The sequence below is a fragment of the Taudactylus pleione genome, unplaced genomic scaffold (genome assembly GCF_031769625.1).
Source record: "Taudactylus pleione unplaced genomic scaffold, aTauple2 ptg000036l, whole genome shotgun sequence".
In the NCBI taxonomy this organism is placed as follows: domain Eukaryota; kingdom Metazoa; phylum Chordata; class Amphibia; order Anura; family Myobatrachidae; genus Taudactylus; species Taudactylus pleione.
In genome coordinates, this window is record NW_028284438.1 from 5,003,214 (window position 1) to 5,022,340 (window position 19,127).

General features: G+C 40.0%; 1 protein-coding gene across 1 annotated transcript in view; it reads left to right on the plus strand.

Moving 5' to 3' along the window:
• The window catches only part of USP53 (ubiquitin specific peptidase 53), a 53,655-nt gene that overhangs the window by 29,001 nt on the left and 5,527 nt on the right, over nt 1–19,127 (plus strand). Inside the window, exons 12-14 of the mRNA XM_088452250.1 lie at nt 806–1,541; nt 16,814–16,875; nt 18,963–19,059. Of these exons, the coding sequence (XP_088308376.1) occupies nt 806–1,541; nt 16,814–16,875; nt 18,963–19,059 (895 nt within the window). The remainder of the gene's footprint in view (nt 1–805; nt 1,542–16,813; nt 16,876–18,962; nt 19,060–19,127) is intronic.

A 19,127-nucleotide genomic window follows, 5' to 3' on the forward strand; every position in this document is an offset into this window, starting at 1 on the left:
ATATGAACATCACTTCAGTGAGGGTGGCTTGGGAAAAAAGCCCTTTCACTGGGGATATGGCAGATTCCTGTGCCGTGACCTCCGGTGATTTAGTTATCCATTAGTCTGTACTAGAGCACAGAAACATTGGTGTTTGAGACATTACAAACTTGCCTGAGTTGGCCTGCCAAAAACAGGTTGTCTCACAGGCTTGACCACTGCCTTGTTGGAGCAAGCCCCTAATACATAGCCCTTATAATTAGAAAGGAATTCCTGTTGCTGATCAAGGGCACCATGAAAGATTCTTTTTATATGCGTAGTCCCGTGATATATGCTGGGGCTAGTTAGTGTATTAAGTAAGTAGCTTTGTGTTGGAAAGCTACTGCTAGAAATAAATGATGTATAGTTTTTTAGACTGCTGCCTGAACTGTAATTGCTTACCCATGCAGTGGGACCTAGTTTTTTTGCCAATCCCTAGGGGGGTATAGCCCACCTGGGCAGTTACGCAATAGTATAAAAGTGCTTTAATAAAAAATAAAATTGGGTCAGTCCTTTCCCCGTCTGTATAATGCAGCCTGTACTTGGGGCCCAGGAAAGATAACTTCCTGGATTTATTTCACCTTTACTGAACTTTTAAACTGCTATAGATGCCTAGATCCAGAAATGAGGGTAGAGTCCTGTTTGGTTAGAATGCAGCAGCTACAAATGTATCAGTGTATTGCAGAAATAGGTTAATATAAGAAAAGTAGATTTAATAATTGTAAGTGAATTCCTAAACTGACTGATTACACCTACACTGACTGATTACATTGTCTTTTCTTTTAAGAACCATCATCTGGAGGTGTGGCATTCCATTCAAAGTCCTTTTCGGGACCACAGCAAAAATCTGTCTCTCCTCCACCTGTTAATGGCTTCAGGCAGTATCCCGATCCTCACTTCTTCAGCAGTCAAGGGAAAGGTCCATATAAGCAACAGAGACAGGAGCAGCACTCAAAGCAAATGTCTTCACCCAGTGCAGGCCACACTGCAATTCCTGAGCCAAAACCATTATCCAGAGTGAAGAACCATATTGCAACTGGCTCTGATACAGATAGCAGTCTTGAATACAGAGAAAAGGGAAATGGCAGAAGTAAAAAACCTTGGCGGCCTATGCGAGAGACTCTTAATGTGGATAGCATCTTTAGCGAAAATGAGAAAAGCCAATTGAGCCCACGGCATTTAGCAAACTCTAATGGTAAACACCAAACAGTCAAGGATCATAGCCTCAACCACTGCTCTAAAGAGAGTCCTAAGAAAAAAGCCATGATGACCATTTATGAGGATGAGGTAAAACAGGAATCTGGCAGCAGGAGTTCTTTGGAATCTCTTGGGAAAGGTCCGATGGACAGGAATAAACTTAATCCAGAGTCCAAGATGTACCATCTTGACAGCTGGCAGAGGGCGGAGTCTGGGTACGAAAGCAGTGATCACATCAGCAGTGGGTCAAGCAATCTAGATTCTCCAATAATTGAAGGAACTAGCTTTGCTGATATGAAAGGTCTTCAAGAAACTAATCTGAGCAGGTAAGCTTAATAATTGCACAAGTGTAAAATAGTCTTACTAACTGTCTAGGGCTTGTTGCATTAAACCTTTAGTGGAGTCCTTTGAAAAGAGAGAAAACTGACTATAGACCTTTATACCTCGTGGCTATTTCACAACCCGCATTGTTTTCCAAATGTCCAGTGTTGATCCCTGTGACATGCCCCTAAAATGATAGCGGAAAGGATACAAATAATTTTTTTTCGTGGTCCCTTCCTATCTGTTCTGTCTGTCTTGGCAGTGTACGCTGCACAACATAAGGATCAATATACAATCTTGCAAATAGTGTACTCTATGTTGTTTAATGTATTCAAGACCTCCACAATTTTGCGACATTGTTTACCTTAATCGAGGAGAAAGTTGTTGCAGGCATAGCGTTTAAGGAGATCATATAATTGTGCACAGTAGGTTCAGACTGTTACATTTTACAGTAGCTTAAGCAATTGTACTGGTGCTTATTGGTTGCACCCCATTTGTGCATATTGCATCACTTATGCAAATTACATTTGGGATCACAATCAGAATTGTTCCTAAATGTGCTAGCATTATTTCTGTCAAACAAGCTTGGTTAATTAGATCATTTCTGGAGGTTTTTTTTTTTTTTCTAAGAAAGCAATATTAGAATATAGGGCTGAATGTAATAGGGTGAGATTTCACTAAAATGTTGATGATTTTTTTTTTTTTTGGAAATGTTTGCTGTGCGATTTGAAGCAGCAATTGTTATGATTTTTTTTTATTTTTTTTCTAACAACCCTGCAAAACCAAATCGTTTAGCTTTCGTTTCAGTGTTGTACAAAGTTTTCCAGGGTTGTTTTATCCAAATAGATTTGTTCTAGAATTACCACTGATGAACACAGAGTAGTCTGTAATATCAAACAAGAAAAATAAATGAAAAGCTTAATACATTTAGTAGACCATTGACCATATAACTATTCAATTTTTTTGTTTTGGTAGAGACGATTAGAGCTGTGAGTCTGTTTGTTTGGGTAAAGCCCATTCTTGCTCTTTATAATCTGGTAACCTATTGCCCTCTGTACATGAATTCTATTTTGCTCTAACTTTCTTCAGTTAGATTGTGGTTTGTCGTCTGGGTCATTTCATGCCAAGTCATCACAAAAAAAGTAACTTTTCAACCTGACCGTCTCAGATTTTCATGAAATTGCAAAACATGACAAAAAGTGTAAAATTTATGCTTGCAAGGTCAAATAAAACGAATCATAGAAGCAAAGTTAATTGTGGTTGAACTTTCATGTTGGTCTTGTTTTGAGCTAAGGGACCAGAGTTTTCATAAAAAATAGTTTTATATTTAAATATTGACACTTACATTTCAAGGTCACATGCTGTGACCTTTTGACCTTGAATATCTATAAGTATGTTTAAAAAAAAAATTGTACATAAAGTATGTTATACCAAACAGAGTGTATTTAATTGTATAAGTTTCATTTTGGAAACAGGAGTAAAAATAAATATTAAGTACGGCAGTTGAACCCTTGCACTAACCATTCAACTGGCAAGTTCAGACTTGTCTTGTAGTGTCTCTCTCTGTGTTCTAGGGATGGCCATCAGTGGTTTTCCATTGATGGTCCCATCGGTGATAACCATTGATGGTACCTATGGTGACCCATCGATGGTTTGCACACCACTTGATGGCCACTGATGCCGGGTGTCTGGCAAACCGAAAATGTGCTTATCGGACATCCAGGGGGAGTGGCTGTTTATGTCAAAAGCAGAAAAAAAATTATTGGGTTCCACTTTGCCATCAGGGCAGAAAAGATTTGGCTCTCTGCCATCGATGGCAAAACCATCAATCGGTAGCAAACAATCAATGTTTGTAAACTATTGATGGTGAATGGCAATCTTTACTGTGTTCTTAGGGGGTCATTCAGACCCGCTCGTGAGCGGCAGGACGCTCGCAAGCGGGTCGATGTTCCCCACTGCGCATGACGGAGGGAGCTCCGTCGTGCGCATGCGCGAAACCCCGCGAGCGACGGGCTCACCATCGCTCCGGGTCTCGCACCGAAGGGGGCGTGCTGTCGATGTTGATTGACAGCACGCCCCCTTTGGTGGGCGTGCCGGGGGCGTGCCTGCCAGACGGAGGCGTTCCCATGGGAACGCCTTCCGTCTCAAGCCGGCCCCACTGACATCACTAGTGATGTCAGTGGTAGTGATTTTGGCTCTGATAGAGCCAAAATCACTCCAGGGCTTGCGGCAGCGAGACCCTACCTCAGGGTCTCCGTCGCAAGCCCGATGGTCAAGACCATCGCGACAATCATAATGGACGCTCGCTATAGCTGTGGGTGGTAACCCACAGCTATGTGAGCGTCCATGAGGACGCTCCAAAAAAAGGTAGGAGGGCCCTGATTCAGAGCGAGTGCTCTGGTCAGAGCATTCAGCTCTGAATCAGGCCCCGAGTCTGGCTGCACCTTCTGCATGGAGAACTAGTGATGGAAGGGACTAAGACAGTTTACCTAATACAGTTTTTCAGTGAATAGTGGTACAGGTTGAGTCTCCCATGTCCAAATATTCCGAAATACGGAATATTCTGAAATACGGAATATTTTTAGCATGACTGAGATAGTAAAACTTTTCTTTCTGATGGTTCAATGTACACAAACTTTGTTTACGGCACAGTTATTAAAAATATAGTATATAATAACATTCAGGCTGTGTGTGTATATGAAACAAATGAATTTCATGTATGTACACACACTTGTTTTGATGCACAAAATTCTTAAAAATACTGTATAAAATTACCTGCAGGCTGTGTGTATATAAAACATAAAAGCATTCTGTGTTTAGATTTGGGTCCCATTCCCAGGATATTTCATTATGGTATGCAAATATTCCAAAATACGGAATATTCCGATATCCATAATACCCCTGGTCCCAAGCATTTTGGATATGGGGGACTCAACCTGTAGTTTGATCAAGAGCATAACAAATGGATAAAAAGTACATTAAGGTATATATTTACATAGCAACCAATCAGTTTCTATTTATAACCTTCTAGAAGATAATGGCTAGAATCCGATTTGTTGCTGTGGACAACAACTCCACTTCTAAAAACCCGCAGATTAGTAAATATACCCCTAAGACACTCTGCTGCTGCCACACTGCTTAAACTTTCATTTAATGACTGCAAAGCTGATTCAGGCCTGTTGCCACTTCTGTGTCACTTTCCTCAACAATTGATGTGCTTGGTCCTTCCTCAGCAGTTAAAGAATCCCTTTTAATTTGTTTCCTACAGTTGTCACAAATCATTTGATCACTATTGACATGTGGCTGTATTTTAATCATGCATGGTAGCATCCTTAATTGTTTACTGCTGCTGTCCTTTTAATATCAAATGGGTTGCAGCACTAATGTACTTCTTATCCATTTGTCACACTCTTGATCAAACTACCACTACTCACTGATACACTGTATTAGATAAACCATAGGTTCCCAAACGCGGTCCTCAAGACACCCCAACAGTTCAAGTTTTAGAAATACTATGTTTAAGCACAGGTGGTTAAATTAAACTGACTGTGGTCAAGCATGGATATCCTTAAAACCGGGACTGTTAGGGTGCCCTGAGTACAGAGTTTAGGAACCTCCTGGGATAATCTGTTTTAGTCCCTTGTATCATACTCTTCCGAAACGACTGGGAGCCTCACAAAAATCGGGTGGTGCTCCCAGCCCCCCACCCTGGAGAAGCAGACAAGTCCCTCCCGGACCCCCTTGCAGCACCCACACAAAACCCCACAGGGAGGGGCCGATGGTGCGTATACTCATGGCCCTGCCCCCTGCTTCACAATGCTGTTAATCTCTGCAATTAGCAGCTGCAGCAGGGACAACATGACACAATCAAGTGGTCATGCTCCCACAGCACTTCTAATGCCGGGTAATATTTCTAGCCCCATTGCTGTGCCACGCCCCCGCTATGCCGACCTGGCTGCCCCCTCCCGAAGGCAAGTATCACTAGTTCTCAATGCAGAAGCTGCAGCCATACTGAGTGGTGCAATTATTGTACCATCAATGTTTATCACCTATGGCACCATTGATGGTGACCATCGATGGAAACCCACTGATGGCCATCCCTAAAATACAGACACACACTATAAGACCAGTCTGAACTTGGCAGTTGCATGGTTAGTGCAAGAAGGGTTCAACTCTACCGTACTTTGTGTTTTTTATTTTTTTTATTTTATTTTTACTCCTGTTCCCAAAGGCTTCCCAAAATGAAATTTATACCAAAGAGAGATTGCATTTAAGTGTATAACATACTTTATGTACAAAAAAATAAACATGCACTTTTTTGAGAGATTCAAGTACAAAGGTTACATCATGTGACCTTGAAATGTAAAAGTCAAGATTTAAATAAAACAGTTTTTTATGAAAACTATGGTCCCTTAGCTTCAAAACAAAACCAACATGAAAGTTCTACCACAATTAGAAGCAAAGTTATGGTTCGGTTTAGTAGACCTTGCAAGCATAAATTTTAAATTTGTCATATTTGCAACCCTGTTACATGAACACAGTGTGTCAGTGAGGGCTAAAATTTTACATATGAAAGTTACTTTATGCCGTCTATCATCCTACCAAATTTCATGAAAATCTGAGACTGTCGGGTTGGAAGCTGTGATGATTTGGAATGGAATGACCTTTCTGTTGGTGTAACACGGATGTTGGAGTGGTCTTAAAATGGGCTATTAGAGCTCATAATCACATAAAATAGTTTGGATGTGTTAGTATGTAGATTGTAGGGCTCCAGCAAGGCTTATGTTTGGGGAGTTGTTACTCCACTCTAATATTCTCTAGGTATACCCAGAGACCTACTCTTTTTCTATATTGGGATTTAGATAAATGTGTATATACCCCCAGAATTGTTAAGTCTACATTATTTGCTGGTTAGTCACTATCGGTTATTTGTACTTTTTATCTGTTTTACAAAGTAAGCCATAGATTCCATCAAAATGGTGTTCTATCTATCCTTCTTTTTCTATTTTCAATGAGATTATGGATTTGACTAGACTGCTCCAGGAAATGCATGTTTTGTTATCAGCCATACCATTGTGGCTTTTGCTGTATGCTGTGTCACTCTCCAAATACTAGTTCTTTGCAGACTGTAGGTTTTCCTCCAAAAGGTATCTACATCTTGTACCATCCAATTAGTCCTCCATTTTTACATTTACTTAAGAATGGGTGTTACCCCTAACCTTTTTCTAAAATGGCACACATTTTTAATCTCCGTAACAATTTTAAGAAAATACATTTAATCACATATATACCTATACTCAATATTTCAGTAGCAGTTTTAAACAAGTGTTGTAAGCTATAACAAATATGACAAAAATCCAAAAAAGCTGGGGCTGCTCATGGAGGCTCACTTGTTGCTCATCAGGGACTTAAATCTGTAAACTGTGACCTAAAGAAAACAGTTATGGTCAATGCTTTAACTTCACAAAGGGATTGAATACTTCCCTGCTTAGGACTTGTCCTAAGCACTACAGGGATTCAAATGGGGGGTGACTTACCTGTTTCTTCCCCCTCACAGTTGATGATGTTGCTTGGACCAGGAAGGGAGTGGTGCTTAATGACCAATTTCCTGACCCAAGATGACTTCAATAAGCTCTACTGCTTTTCAGTATAAACATTGCAGAGCCTTTTAAAGTCCAAGAAATATGGGGGGAGTATATTAAAAATAAGTATACTGATGCTATTTTTTGGAAATTCAAAGTCTTCTGGAAAAGAAAATCGATCAAAAAAGTTATTTGTGTGGGTATGCATAAAAGATTTATACTGATGATTGATTGTGCCCAGCCTAAAAAGCAGCAGCTTGATTAACAATCATTTGGTTTTTATTTGTTGACACAAAAAATCTTTCATTCAAAATTTAAAACAAAAAGCTGTGGAGTATTTTTGTTTTGTTCAGTGGTTAGGAATTTATAATCTTGTTTAGCTATTACTCTGCACTCTTACTAGCTTTGGTGTTTTGCAGCAGTCATTAGCAGTTTCTATGACTGTTGAGCTGTTTTTTCACTGTAGAACAAAGCTAACCTTTTTTATGATGGGCGTTCACCGAAGAAATGTTTACTAGTATCATAGAAAAAGGAGAGCATCAAGATCAGAAGTGAGTAGAATTTAGGTAAAATCAAATGTTAATATTTGTGCGGAGCCTGTATCAGAAGTTTAGATTGTGTTTAAGTGTTGTGTTAGCAGTGCAGGAAACGCCTAAGTGCTGATTGTTTGCAGTTCCTGCTGATTAAGTTGTAGGCGTAGTTTGATCAGCATGTCAAGCCGCAACTAGTGGATTTCTGCTCACACCCTCCTAGGGTGAGAGTGGAAACCACTATTCACTGGTTTACAGTGGGTAAGTCACGGATAACTACATCTCCCGACTTATGTGCCAGGCGCAATGCAGTCAATTGAATAGCTTCGGCACTTATCCCAGGAGCTACAACACCTCACTTCTAATTGAATTCCTCCATTAATAAATTGTCTGTCACCCCAAAGAACCACTTCGAAGAATAACAGTTGGTATGTGGAAGAGTTGTATATTTCCCATCAACTTTCTCACTTCTGTTCTGTTCTCTAAGCATAAGTGATATGGAAACTCTGGTTTCAGCAGACAAGGCAGGTTGTAAAGGCTGCTAAAAAGTTTAGTCTAGTAGTGTTCACTGTAGGATTTTTAATTTTTCGGCAGCGTGCTAATCACCGAGGAGGGCACACCTGCGTGCGCCCATAAAGGAGCATAACCCTGTGATGAGGGGGTGTGATCTAGTAACATTCCTTCTAGGGCATTCCTTAGCACTCCCGGAGCTGCTGGGCTGCCCCCAGGCTAGCAGGAATGATAGTTTTCATGCTGTAAGCATCATGTACCCAGCATAGTGTAAGTGCAGGGTACATATGTCCAGGGATCGAGCTGCACTGTACACTTATCCAGGGATGGATCTGCAATATACATGTGCCCAGGTATGAGGCTGCACAGTAGATGCATTAAACATGTGCCCAGTACTGTGTATCACATGGGTATCTGGGGATGCCTGGCACATGAATGTGGTATGCATCTTGGAGGTACAGGGAGAAGTTGGGATGCCACTCTATATGTAACACGAGACAATGGGGGTGTGCTGCAGTTCTTGCTCACCCTTGGTGTATCAGAAGCCTTTACTCTCCCAGCCAAGATGCACACATCCCCGGAACATTGCTCGGCCCAGACCCCACCTGTAATCACGCAGTCATCTGCTCTTGGCAATGAAATGCGGCTCCTTGAGGTTTGTCCAAGGCTTGGCCGCATCCAGCAACTTCCCTCCGGTTCCCGAGCTGACTACCGGTGAGGTCATAGCTGGCGGCTGCTGCTCTGCAGACACTATAAAGAATTCAGCAGAGCAGACAGCTCTGACCAGCAGCAGCTCCCCACCAATCACAAGCCAGGATGGGGAATTCGCAATTGCGTCCCAAGGTGAGAAACACTGGGCTAATGCCTGTCAACCACGCGCAACAAGGACAGGGTCAGGTTCAACCCTAAGTTTTGTAGAGAGGCTGTGTCAGGCACTGTGAATGTGCTAGCAAATTGGGCAGGGCACATATTAACAGTTAAAATCCAGGCAGGGCGGTTAGCCCTGCTAAAACAGCCTAACGGGAACGCTAGTCTTGGAACATTAACGCCTATGAACATTGTAAGAGGTATTTTAGCTGTGAGTTGGCCATGAGGTGCCTGCTCAGGAGCTATTGCTCAGAGAAATAGGAGGATCATAGTAAAGTCTGTTCAATCCTTAAGAAAAATAGGATATAGTACATGTTGATACTAATTTTTCAGCTGTGGTTTAGATGAGCTTGTTGTCTTTTAGGATAAAGACTTGGCCATGCAGCCCCTTCATTGTTCTCAGTCTCTTTCCTTGTCCATAGAATGAAGGATTTGTGGATGCTTCATAGTAGACCATTTTAATTTTAATTTAATTTTAAATAAATAGTGCAAGAGGAAGTGTTTGCATTCATTTATCATGAGTTTGGAAAAAGGAAATATTGTCTAAAACATGTGCGCACAACCTTCTTTAGCCCGAGGGCTGCATTGGTAGATGGCACTCTTAATGGGCAGCAGTAAAACTTTACTAACTTCTATATGTCAAATGCGTGAAAATATGTACAATATAAGCCCATATAATCTCCATCTATCCAAAGATAAATCAGGAAAGCTTTGTCAGATAGATATACCACCAACAAAGGCTAGCCAACCTTTTAAGTGCAGAAAATAAATAAAAATGGATTTATTCTGCAGGGGAAAGTAAAATTAATTTTAACCTATTAGTAGACACCCCATACTGTGCATGTTAGTGTGTCAGTGACTCCCAAACTTTCAGTTAATCACCCTTACAGTCTCAGAATTGTTTAGTTGCACCGCTAGGCCAAGGAAGAGATTCAATTTAGCATTATGGATCTAGTGGAAATTCTCATGCTAATGTAATACTAGCAAGAGCAAGTGAGGTTCTCTTACAATAACCTCTTGTGTGCATAAAACGTACACATGCATACATAAATACAGGCAAGGAGGGTCACACATAGGCAGGCATGCATGCTTACAAACAGGGAGGGTCACACAGACACAACCAAATAGACAGATTGAGATACCTCTTACCTTGATGTGGGGCCATCGGTACCTTCCATGCTGCCAGAACATGTCACTGTAGTCCCACCCTCTGCTGGGGTCAAAGGAACATGTGTTGAGCTCCACCAACCAGGGTTCAGCACACTCTCCTCCGAACCCAGTGTCTCAACATAGAGCAGTAGGAAGAAAGGACTGGAGCTGCTGCTTTATACCTCACACCACCTCCTGGCTCTTCCTTAATGCGGTTCTCCCAATATTGGGAGAATCGCATGGCCCAATAGACTGGGCTACCTCCCTATAGACTGATTAAAAAAAAAAAAAAAATGTTAGAAAAAAAAGTCTTGCGGTAGCCTGTCCTTGCACGGCACCATTGTAAGTGTGCTGCGGCATCCCTGGATTGGACGACATATTGTCTAGTGTGTACTCTGCGTTATACTGCATGTTGTGGTCATGTGTATGTAGCCTCACAGTTGTGGAAATAAGCACCTGAAGTGATTTAATTCATGCTTAAGGGATAGTTTATATCTTATAGCTAGATACACCCTACACAATTATTGGTTCGATTTCCAATCTGAAAATAGTTTCTTCTATTTGATTTCATCTTGTGAAGTACGAATATGACATTTAAAACTGTTAGCTCTTTGTTTCTGAGATATTGCCCATTTATGTTGATATAGGGTTATTTCGTTAATTTTTAATGAATGAATTTTGATGTCTAGAGAATATATACTCTGTTTAGATGAGATAGAGGAGGTTGAGTTACTTTAAAGAATTACTTTAATGCACCTCAGTCACTTCAGCTAGCTTTTCAGAGCATGTAATAGAACCTTACCTACCAGGATTTGTCAAGCCCTGTTTTAGATGTAAGGAAACTTACTATATGCAACGATCGGGAACGGCAGTGGGATTCAACTCTGGCCCCGGCCTTTGCTAATTTATACATAGCAAACTGTGAAGAGACCTTTCTTCCAAAATTCGGACAACGCTGACATTATTTTTTTTATTTTTTTTACTGTGGCAAGAATCGGATGGCTCATTAAATGATATGGTGGAACACCTAAACAAAATGGAGCATCCTGTTAGATTTACACAACATATCAACAAAAACTGTGTAAACTTTCTAGATCTGTCTTCTGTGATGGAGATAAACTGGGTACCATCCTCTTCAGAAAACCCACTGATCGGAATCTATTTCTATTGGCCTCTAGCCACCACCCAACGACACTAAAAGATATCTTACCCATTTCTCTCTACCTTTAGAGTACTACATAATACATATCTACACATGCAAAACATACAAGTGGCCGAATTGACTCAGAGATTACTAGCAAGAGGGTACTCCAAAACTCTACTTGGCAAACGTTTGGATAAAGTTCAGTTCATGAATCCAACACAAAAAAAAAAAAATAACTATTAATATTAGTCTAGGAATTTAAGTACTTGCAAAACATATTTAGAAATCTGTAAAACATTGGCCTATCATCAAGTCACACTTCATTACCCTTTTCAAATACTCAGACACCCATGATGGCATATAAAAGAGGTCCCAACGTCAAGCAACTTCTTCTTCGTCCAACTTTTATATCCTGACCAGAGTAAAATTTATTATTGAAATTATGAAAAATAGGCCAGGGAGTTATCGTTGTGAGGGCTGTGTAACGTGTAGTTCTGATTCCAGGTCAATCGATAGCTCACCTGCATACGGGTAAAAATAAAAAACAAATGGAGACTACATTGTAAATTGGATCATGTAATAGTATAAGCCACAGGGACATGTAAGCACATCTATGTTGGACTCTCATCTATAAATTTCAAAAGACAACGGCGAACCACCAAGCCTCCATAAGGGCAGCGATACAGACTGGGATGTCAGACAAACCGGTAGCAGGACATTTTGTACAAATTGTACACAAAGTGGCTAGTCTTAAGTGCAAACTAATAGACTCTGTGCCCCCATCCGATCAGGGAGGAGACAGGTTACTACAACGTGTGAAAGCTGGTGTATCTACAAATCAGACACTGTTGCTCCCTGAGGATTAAATGAGAACAATCCATTGTACATTTTTCTCTAATAGTGCTCCCGTATAAGTTTTGTTTTCCAGTGCAGGTCCTGGGTCTCCCTAGTATAAAATAGTTTTTGGTTACTATCCATAAAAATGTTGTCTTTTTGGGTATGCAGCTTATAAAGGGCTGGGTATGAAATACCAGCACTTGGGATGCCATCTGTCAATAGACCAACAGCAGCATCCCGATGCTGACAATCCCGACAGGGAAACGGCAAGTAGTGTAACCCTACCCTGTTCACCCACTAACCCTCCTTACCCCGCATCCTAACCCTCCCGGTTAGTCCTTAAACCTACCCCCCCCTTCCTTCGTGCCTAACCTCACCCCCCCCCCCCCTTTCCGTAGTCCATCCCTAACTCCCCCCAGCCGCTAATGGCTAACCCGCCTCGCTATACTTACGATCTGGCTGCCGGCTGTCTGGATTCCGGCGTCTGCATCTCCACTCATGTCGGGATTCCAGAACCGTTGGTCTTCACGCGGTTAGAGATTCCTGCGCGGGCATACCAGCTGTAGGTTTATGAACTACATCCCGCTTAGAAATCAGTCAAAAGTAATCTTTATTGTCACAATAAATATATAATTTAAATTTGTGGAATCGGCTAGATGGTTTTAACAGTATACCTTTAATGTAATACTATGAACATTTATAACTTGATTTTAAATTATGGCACCAATGTAGAATCCACATACTAAGTTAGGCCACATCCACTGTTGTATAGTTAGCACTAGAATAGGATACACATAACATGCCCCACTTCTATTTTTTTTTTCCTTGGATGCATGTAGTTCTGTTGCCCTGAACTTCAATATTCGCTTAGTAAAGCCCGACTTCCATTTTTTTTTTCCGAGTCCCGGTGAACTACTTCGGTAAAATATAACGCTGCTAAATACCATTTTGGAGGCATAGTTATCATTAACAGAGCCACACAGGAATTGGAGCTACTAAGGGGTTCTCCTAGGAGACAAGGGACTACCCACCAGGTAATACTGTACTCTATAAGAGGCACTTCCGGTCGCGAGCCATGGGCGGTGACATGCTTCCGGTCCCTGGCTATTTAATGGCACCAGGCTGTGTGAAGTATCTCACCAGCATGCTATAATCCTTAAACCGCTGTAGGCAGGTAAAACCATATTGGATTACACTTTAATATAATTAAATGTTAAACTGTTTGGATCTGCAGCATAGCAATCCTGATTTGTACAGCGGGTAAAATAAGTACTGAACACACCAACATTTATCTCAGTAAATATATCTGTAATGGGGCTATTGTAATTAAATTTTCACCAAATGTCACCAACAACCCATGCAATACATACATGGATGTCTATACATTAAGTTATGTGTAATAATGTGAAATGACACAGGGAAAAAGTATTTAACACGCTTACTGAAATTTATTTAATACTTCGTACAAAAGCCTATGTTGGTAATGACAGCTTCAAGACGCCTCCTGTATGGAGAAACTAGTCGCATGCTTTGCTCAAGTGTGATTTTGGCCCATTCTTCCACACAAACAGTCTTCAAATCTTGAAGGTTCCGTGGGCCTCTTCAGAGCTCATAGATCTTTAGTTCTTTCCATAGATTTTGAATTGGATTCAAGTCAGGTGATTGGCTGGGCCATTCTAGCAGCTTTATTTTCTTTCTCTGAAACCAATTAAGTGTCCTTGGCTGTGTGTTTTTGGATTATGGTCTTGCTGAAATGTCCACCCTCGTTTCATCTTTGGCATACTGGTAGATGGGGCAGATTTTTATCAAGAATGTCTCTGTACATTTTTCCATTCATCCTTCAATCATATCAAGTATGCCAGTACCATATGCTGAAAAACAGCCCCACACCATGATGTTCCCACCTTCAAACTTCACTGTTGGTATGGTGTTTTTGGGGTGATGTGCCCTGCCATGTCTCCTCCAAACATGGTGTGTATTATGGCATCCAAAGAGTTACATTTTGGTTTCGTCTGACCAGACTATATTCTCCCAGTATTTCACAGGCTTGTCCAAATGTTGTGCAGTAAGCTTTAAATGAGCTTCAACATGTTTTTTCTTCAGCAATGGAGTCTTGCATGGTGAGCGTGCCTACAGGCCATGCCAGTTGAGTGCATTACTTAATGTTTTCTTTGAAACATTGTTCCTGCTAATTCCAGGTCTTTCTTAAGCTCTCCTTAAGTGGTCCTTGGCACTTGGACAACTTTTGTGATTCTTTTTACTCCTCTGTCAAAAATCTTGCGAGGAGCACCTGGTTGTGGCCGGTTTATGGTGAAATTATCTTTCCGCTTCCGGATTATGGCTCCAACAGTGCTCACTGGAACATTCAGAAGTTTGGAAATCCTTCTGTAACCAATGCCATCAGTATGTTTTGAAACAGTAAGGTTGAGAAGGTCTTGAGCGAGCTCTTTGCTTTTACCCATCATGAGATGTTTCTTGTGTGACACCTTGGTAATGAGACACCTTTTTATAGGCCATCAGTTGGGGCTGAACCATCTTATATTTTCACTTACAAGGGGCAGGATTGCTTTCTAAATACTGATAGATTTCAGCTGGTGTCTTGGCTTTCAATGTCTTTTCCCATTTGTTCATGTGTTAAATACTTTTTTTCCCTGTGTCATTTCACATTATTACACATAACTTAAAGTATGGACATCTATTGCTGACATTTGGTGAAAATTTTATTACAATAGCTCCATTACATATATATTTACTGAGAAAAATGTTGATGTGTTAAATATTTATCTTACCTGCTGTATATGTATACTTATATAAGGTATTAAATAAGATTCATATAAGTATAAACATTAAGTATTTAATATGGCCCCATGTGGGAACAGTATTATCCTTGGCAGATTATAAGCAGGTGCCCCAACTATATGTTTGAGATATTCGACATCGAATAACAGCAGTTAAGGTTATACTGAACTGGGTTTAACTGTCTGGCTGACATTATAATTTATTTTGTTTCTGTATATCACCAGTGTGTTTTTGTAAGAAATAGTAGAGGGACCTGTGAGACAAAATATATGCTTACATTATCCTGTCTACCTCTGTTATAGGAAGTATGGAATATTGATGTGTTGATAAAGCCTTGACAAAGATTATTGATGAATCGAAACGTTGGCAACATATTTGGCATGCATATATCCAATAAATTGATAAAAGAGCTGAAAAAAATAAACTGTAGAGTGCCTTTCTTCTTATATAAGGAGTGTGAAAAAAGCCTATTAATGGGACATTACTATAGTCTCCCTAAAGAGCAGTAGGATGTCTATAATAAAAGGTGTGAGTGCTGGACTTTGTGTGTGTGTGTGTGTATATATATAATAAAAAATTATGTATGATGCTTTTATCCAACAGTACTCAGTCTCTCTACAAGCATAAAAAGCATAGCACAGAGGTTTACTATTACAGCAAAAAAACAAACAAACTGAAAAACAATGAACTTAATGCTGGCTTAGTGCAGCCATATTGGGTAATAAACACCAGAGATTACATAACCCACCCACGAAAGATACCAGAGGCAGCCATTTCGGGTGCACTACATCGCTTACCCTGGGTGGAATAAGCAACTCCTAGAAGTGATTACACATAATGGGGAAGTTCAAGTGTACTAAAGGTAGAAGCTGAGCCATTACATAACCATCAATTCCTAGTATTTTTCATCCCACCCACGGGCGTGCCAATCGAGGCGCATATATAATATATTTCTGCCTCAAGAATCCACATGAGAAGATGGCAGAAGGGCAGTAGATCCATATAATAGCCTCCCAGTAGTTGTGGAGGGAGCTCTTGCAGTAAAAGTAATAAAAAAAAAAAAAAAATTAGTACAAAATTAAAGAAACTCCACTAGTTTAAATATTTTTCTTTGTGCCTACCCATCCCCTTTGAGTAGTGGAATCATTAGTCCTATGCCCATGACACAGTGGTTGGGAGAGACTAACTGTGGGCTTGCACTGCCAAAATCCCCCTGACATTGTAGACTAAAGCAGCTCAAATGCAAATGTCTCATTTGGAAAATAATTGTACAAGCCTTAGAATGACTATAGCAATAACTGCAGGAATCCAGGCTTGGTGGTTTCACTAGTTATCGGGACAAAGAGGTCAAGAAGGAAACCATTTAATCTGCAGTTTTTTTTTTGTTTGTTTTTTTGTGTGTGTATTTCTAACTTATTCCTGTCCTAGTTTCATAACTTTTTTTATAAAATGAACAATACGCATATTGTTCTCTATATAGCAAGTAATGTGTGTGACATTTTTTTTATAGCTTAATATAAATATTTATTGCAATATTAGTACTTACATTTGATTGAACGGCTGATATGTCTGCCAGTGTATACCCAGCATTAGACGTATGTCCCGCATTAGCTATAATTTTCTATTATTTTTTAGTTGCAACAAAAATGGCTGAATGGTATTTTGTTTTATGTGTAATCATGTCTGTTTCATGTCCTGCTGTAACAGCAGCTGGCATGTGTAAGTTTTGTAGGCTAGTGAGTGTCCACACGGACCACAATGATATGTAGATGGTAGTTATGTCTGTATTAACTTTATCTTTACTAGAGTTTATAACCCATACTGAATAGCCTAAAGTATTAATGCCATATTTATTTCAGTGATCAACAGCCAGGAAATGGATATCTTACTACCTTGCCACACAACAGAAGTCAATTAAACGGTAAGCTGTGTGTAATATACACCCACTGATCAACTTCATGAGTATAGAAATGATTGGGTCAGCTTATGTGGAAAGATATGTCACTTAATTGTACTTTTACGCCTGGTGCTCCACAACACAGGAAATAATAATAAAGCTAATAAAAAAATAATAGACTAATAAAGCAAAATTAAAAAATAGACTAAATAACACACTTGGGTTCAATGTACATATGATCTACCTTCTTACATAGAACCCTATAGATTTCTACACTATGCAATGTCGTCTTTACTATCTTGGTTTTCTCCAAGGCCGTCGCTGGATAATTTAAGGACACCATATGGACACCATTTCTGTGCTGTGCAGCATATTGTCACCACCATTTTCATTAGTTGGCAATGACTGGCACTTTGCACTCAGCAGCTCCTACTTAATTTAGTAGAAATTTTCAGTATGCTGACAAACTGGTTTCACCATATGGTATTGCAGTAATGAATTTTGCTGAACTATGGAAGAGTTCAGTAAGAATTTCCATCATAAAGTTAACCACATGTTGGATGGAGTTCAGTTGTTTATAATGTAATAAGGTTTGGTGGTTATTTGTAGATCCAGTGCCCATCTCCATTTTCTGTGGTGTTGATGTCCCAGTCTAAAATTGGATACACACTACACGATGTGTACCCAGCACGACATCGCCGATGATGGGACGCTGCATGCAGCAAGTGCATACACACTTGCCAATGTTTGGGGGGGGGGGGTGGGGGGGGGGGTAGGAGATACGTGACATGCCGAATTCTGCAGCATGGCATCGTTAGCAACCTCCCCTGTCGGCCCTTCAGCAGGGCTAACTGGATGTCGCTAGGCACCTGGGCATATCATGGGTGCATGCTAGATGATGTACCAGATATATCACTCTGATTCGCAGGATCGGACGACATATCATCTAGTAGTGTGTACCCAGCTTTAGAATGTCCCATTTCGGCAAGTTCACAGCGGCTTGCATCAATATCGCTGTTTGAAACTTTCAAATAGATGTAGTAGGGCATTACAGGGGAATATAGTTTCTCCGATTAGAAGTTCAGTGTTCTGGTATAACATTGATTTTTCAGTTTTGAGTGGAGACTTCTTATTTTATTTTTTTTCTCTTTTTTGAGCAAAATATTTTGTTTAGAATCCTTATTTGTTCACAATTTAATTGGAGCAGACTAAAATGAGGTGGTGATTTTGCACATTGTCCCAACCCCCTGTTAATAATGCTATAATGATTCTACAGGACAGAACATGAACATCTGCCATATTTAGTTTTGCAAAGATCCCTGGGCCAAACGTCTCAACTGAATCACTAGCTGGTTTTAGCCATGCATGGTTCTGTGTCAGCCAAAGAGAAAAATAACGCTTCTATTTTTAAATGAACTGGAATCCTGAAGACAAACCCTTCTGGTGTCGGTGAACATTACTCACTTGCAGGCATCCACTCGTTATTAAGTGTCTTTGGTAGATCATTGCTGCCATCTGCTGTGATGATCACACAACTGCCTATGGATGTTCTCTATAGCAAAGCGTTTATGCGTTTTTAAATAAATTGTCACAACATCGTAATTTTGGAAAAGCTTCAGCATACAAGTTTATGTTAGAATTGTGTGTGTGTGTGTGTGTATATATGTGTGTGTGTATATATGTGTGTGTGTATATATGTGTGTGTGTGTATATATGTGTGTGTGTGTATATATGTGTGTGTGTATATATGTGTGTGTGTGTGTGTATATATGTATATGTGTATGTATATATATATATGTGTATGTATATATATATATATATATATATATATATATATATATATATATATATATATATACACACACACACGCTTAGATGTGATGGACCTGCTGTATTTGTATAAACATGCTGGTGAGATTAAACCCCATTACTATTTTGTAGGTAGTGAAAATGTTTGTTGCGATTGTTACCTGTGAATTTCAGTTCAAGGGTGCAAATTGGGCTTTATTGTGCTTGTGCTACAAACCTAGTGATGGAAGCTGATGCTCATTTGTGCCCACCAAGTTGGACTTGTTTTGATGTAAAATAAGCTGTGTATTTTTATTCTTAAGGCTTCAGCAAAGATTATAATGGTTTGGAGCGTAATAGATGTGACGATAGACTATCCCCAGTTCCACGTGACTCCTCACACAGCCCATCTTGCCACAGGTACTATATCCTTTTTTATTTATTACTGTATATATTGATGTGCGAACAATTCCCGAAGCAATGGAATG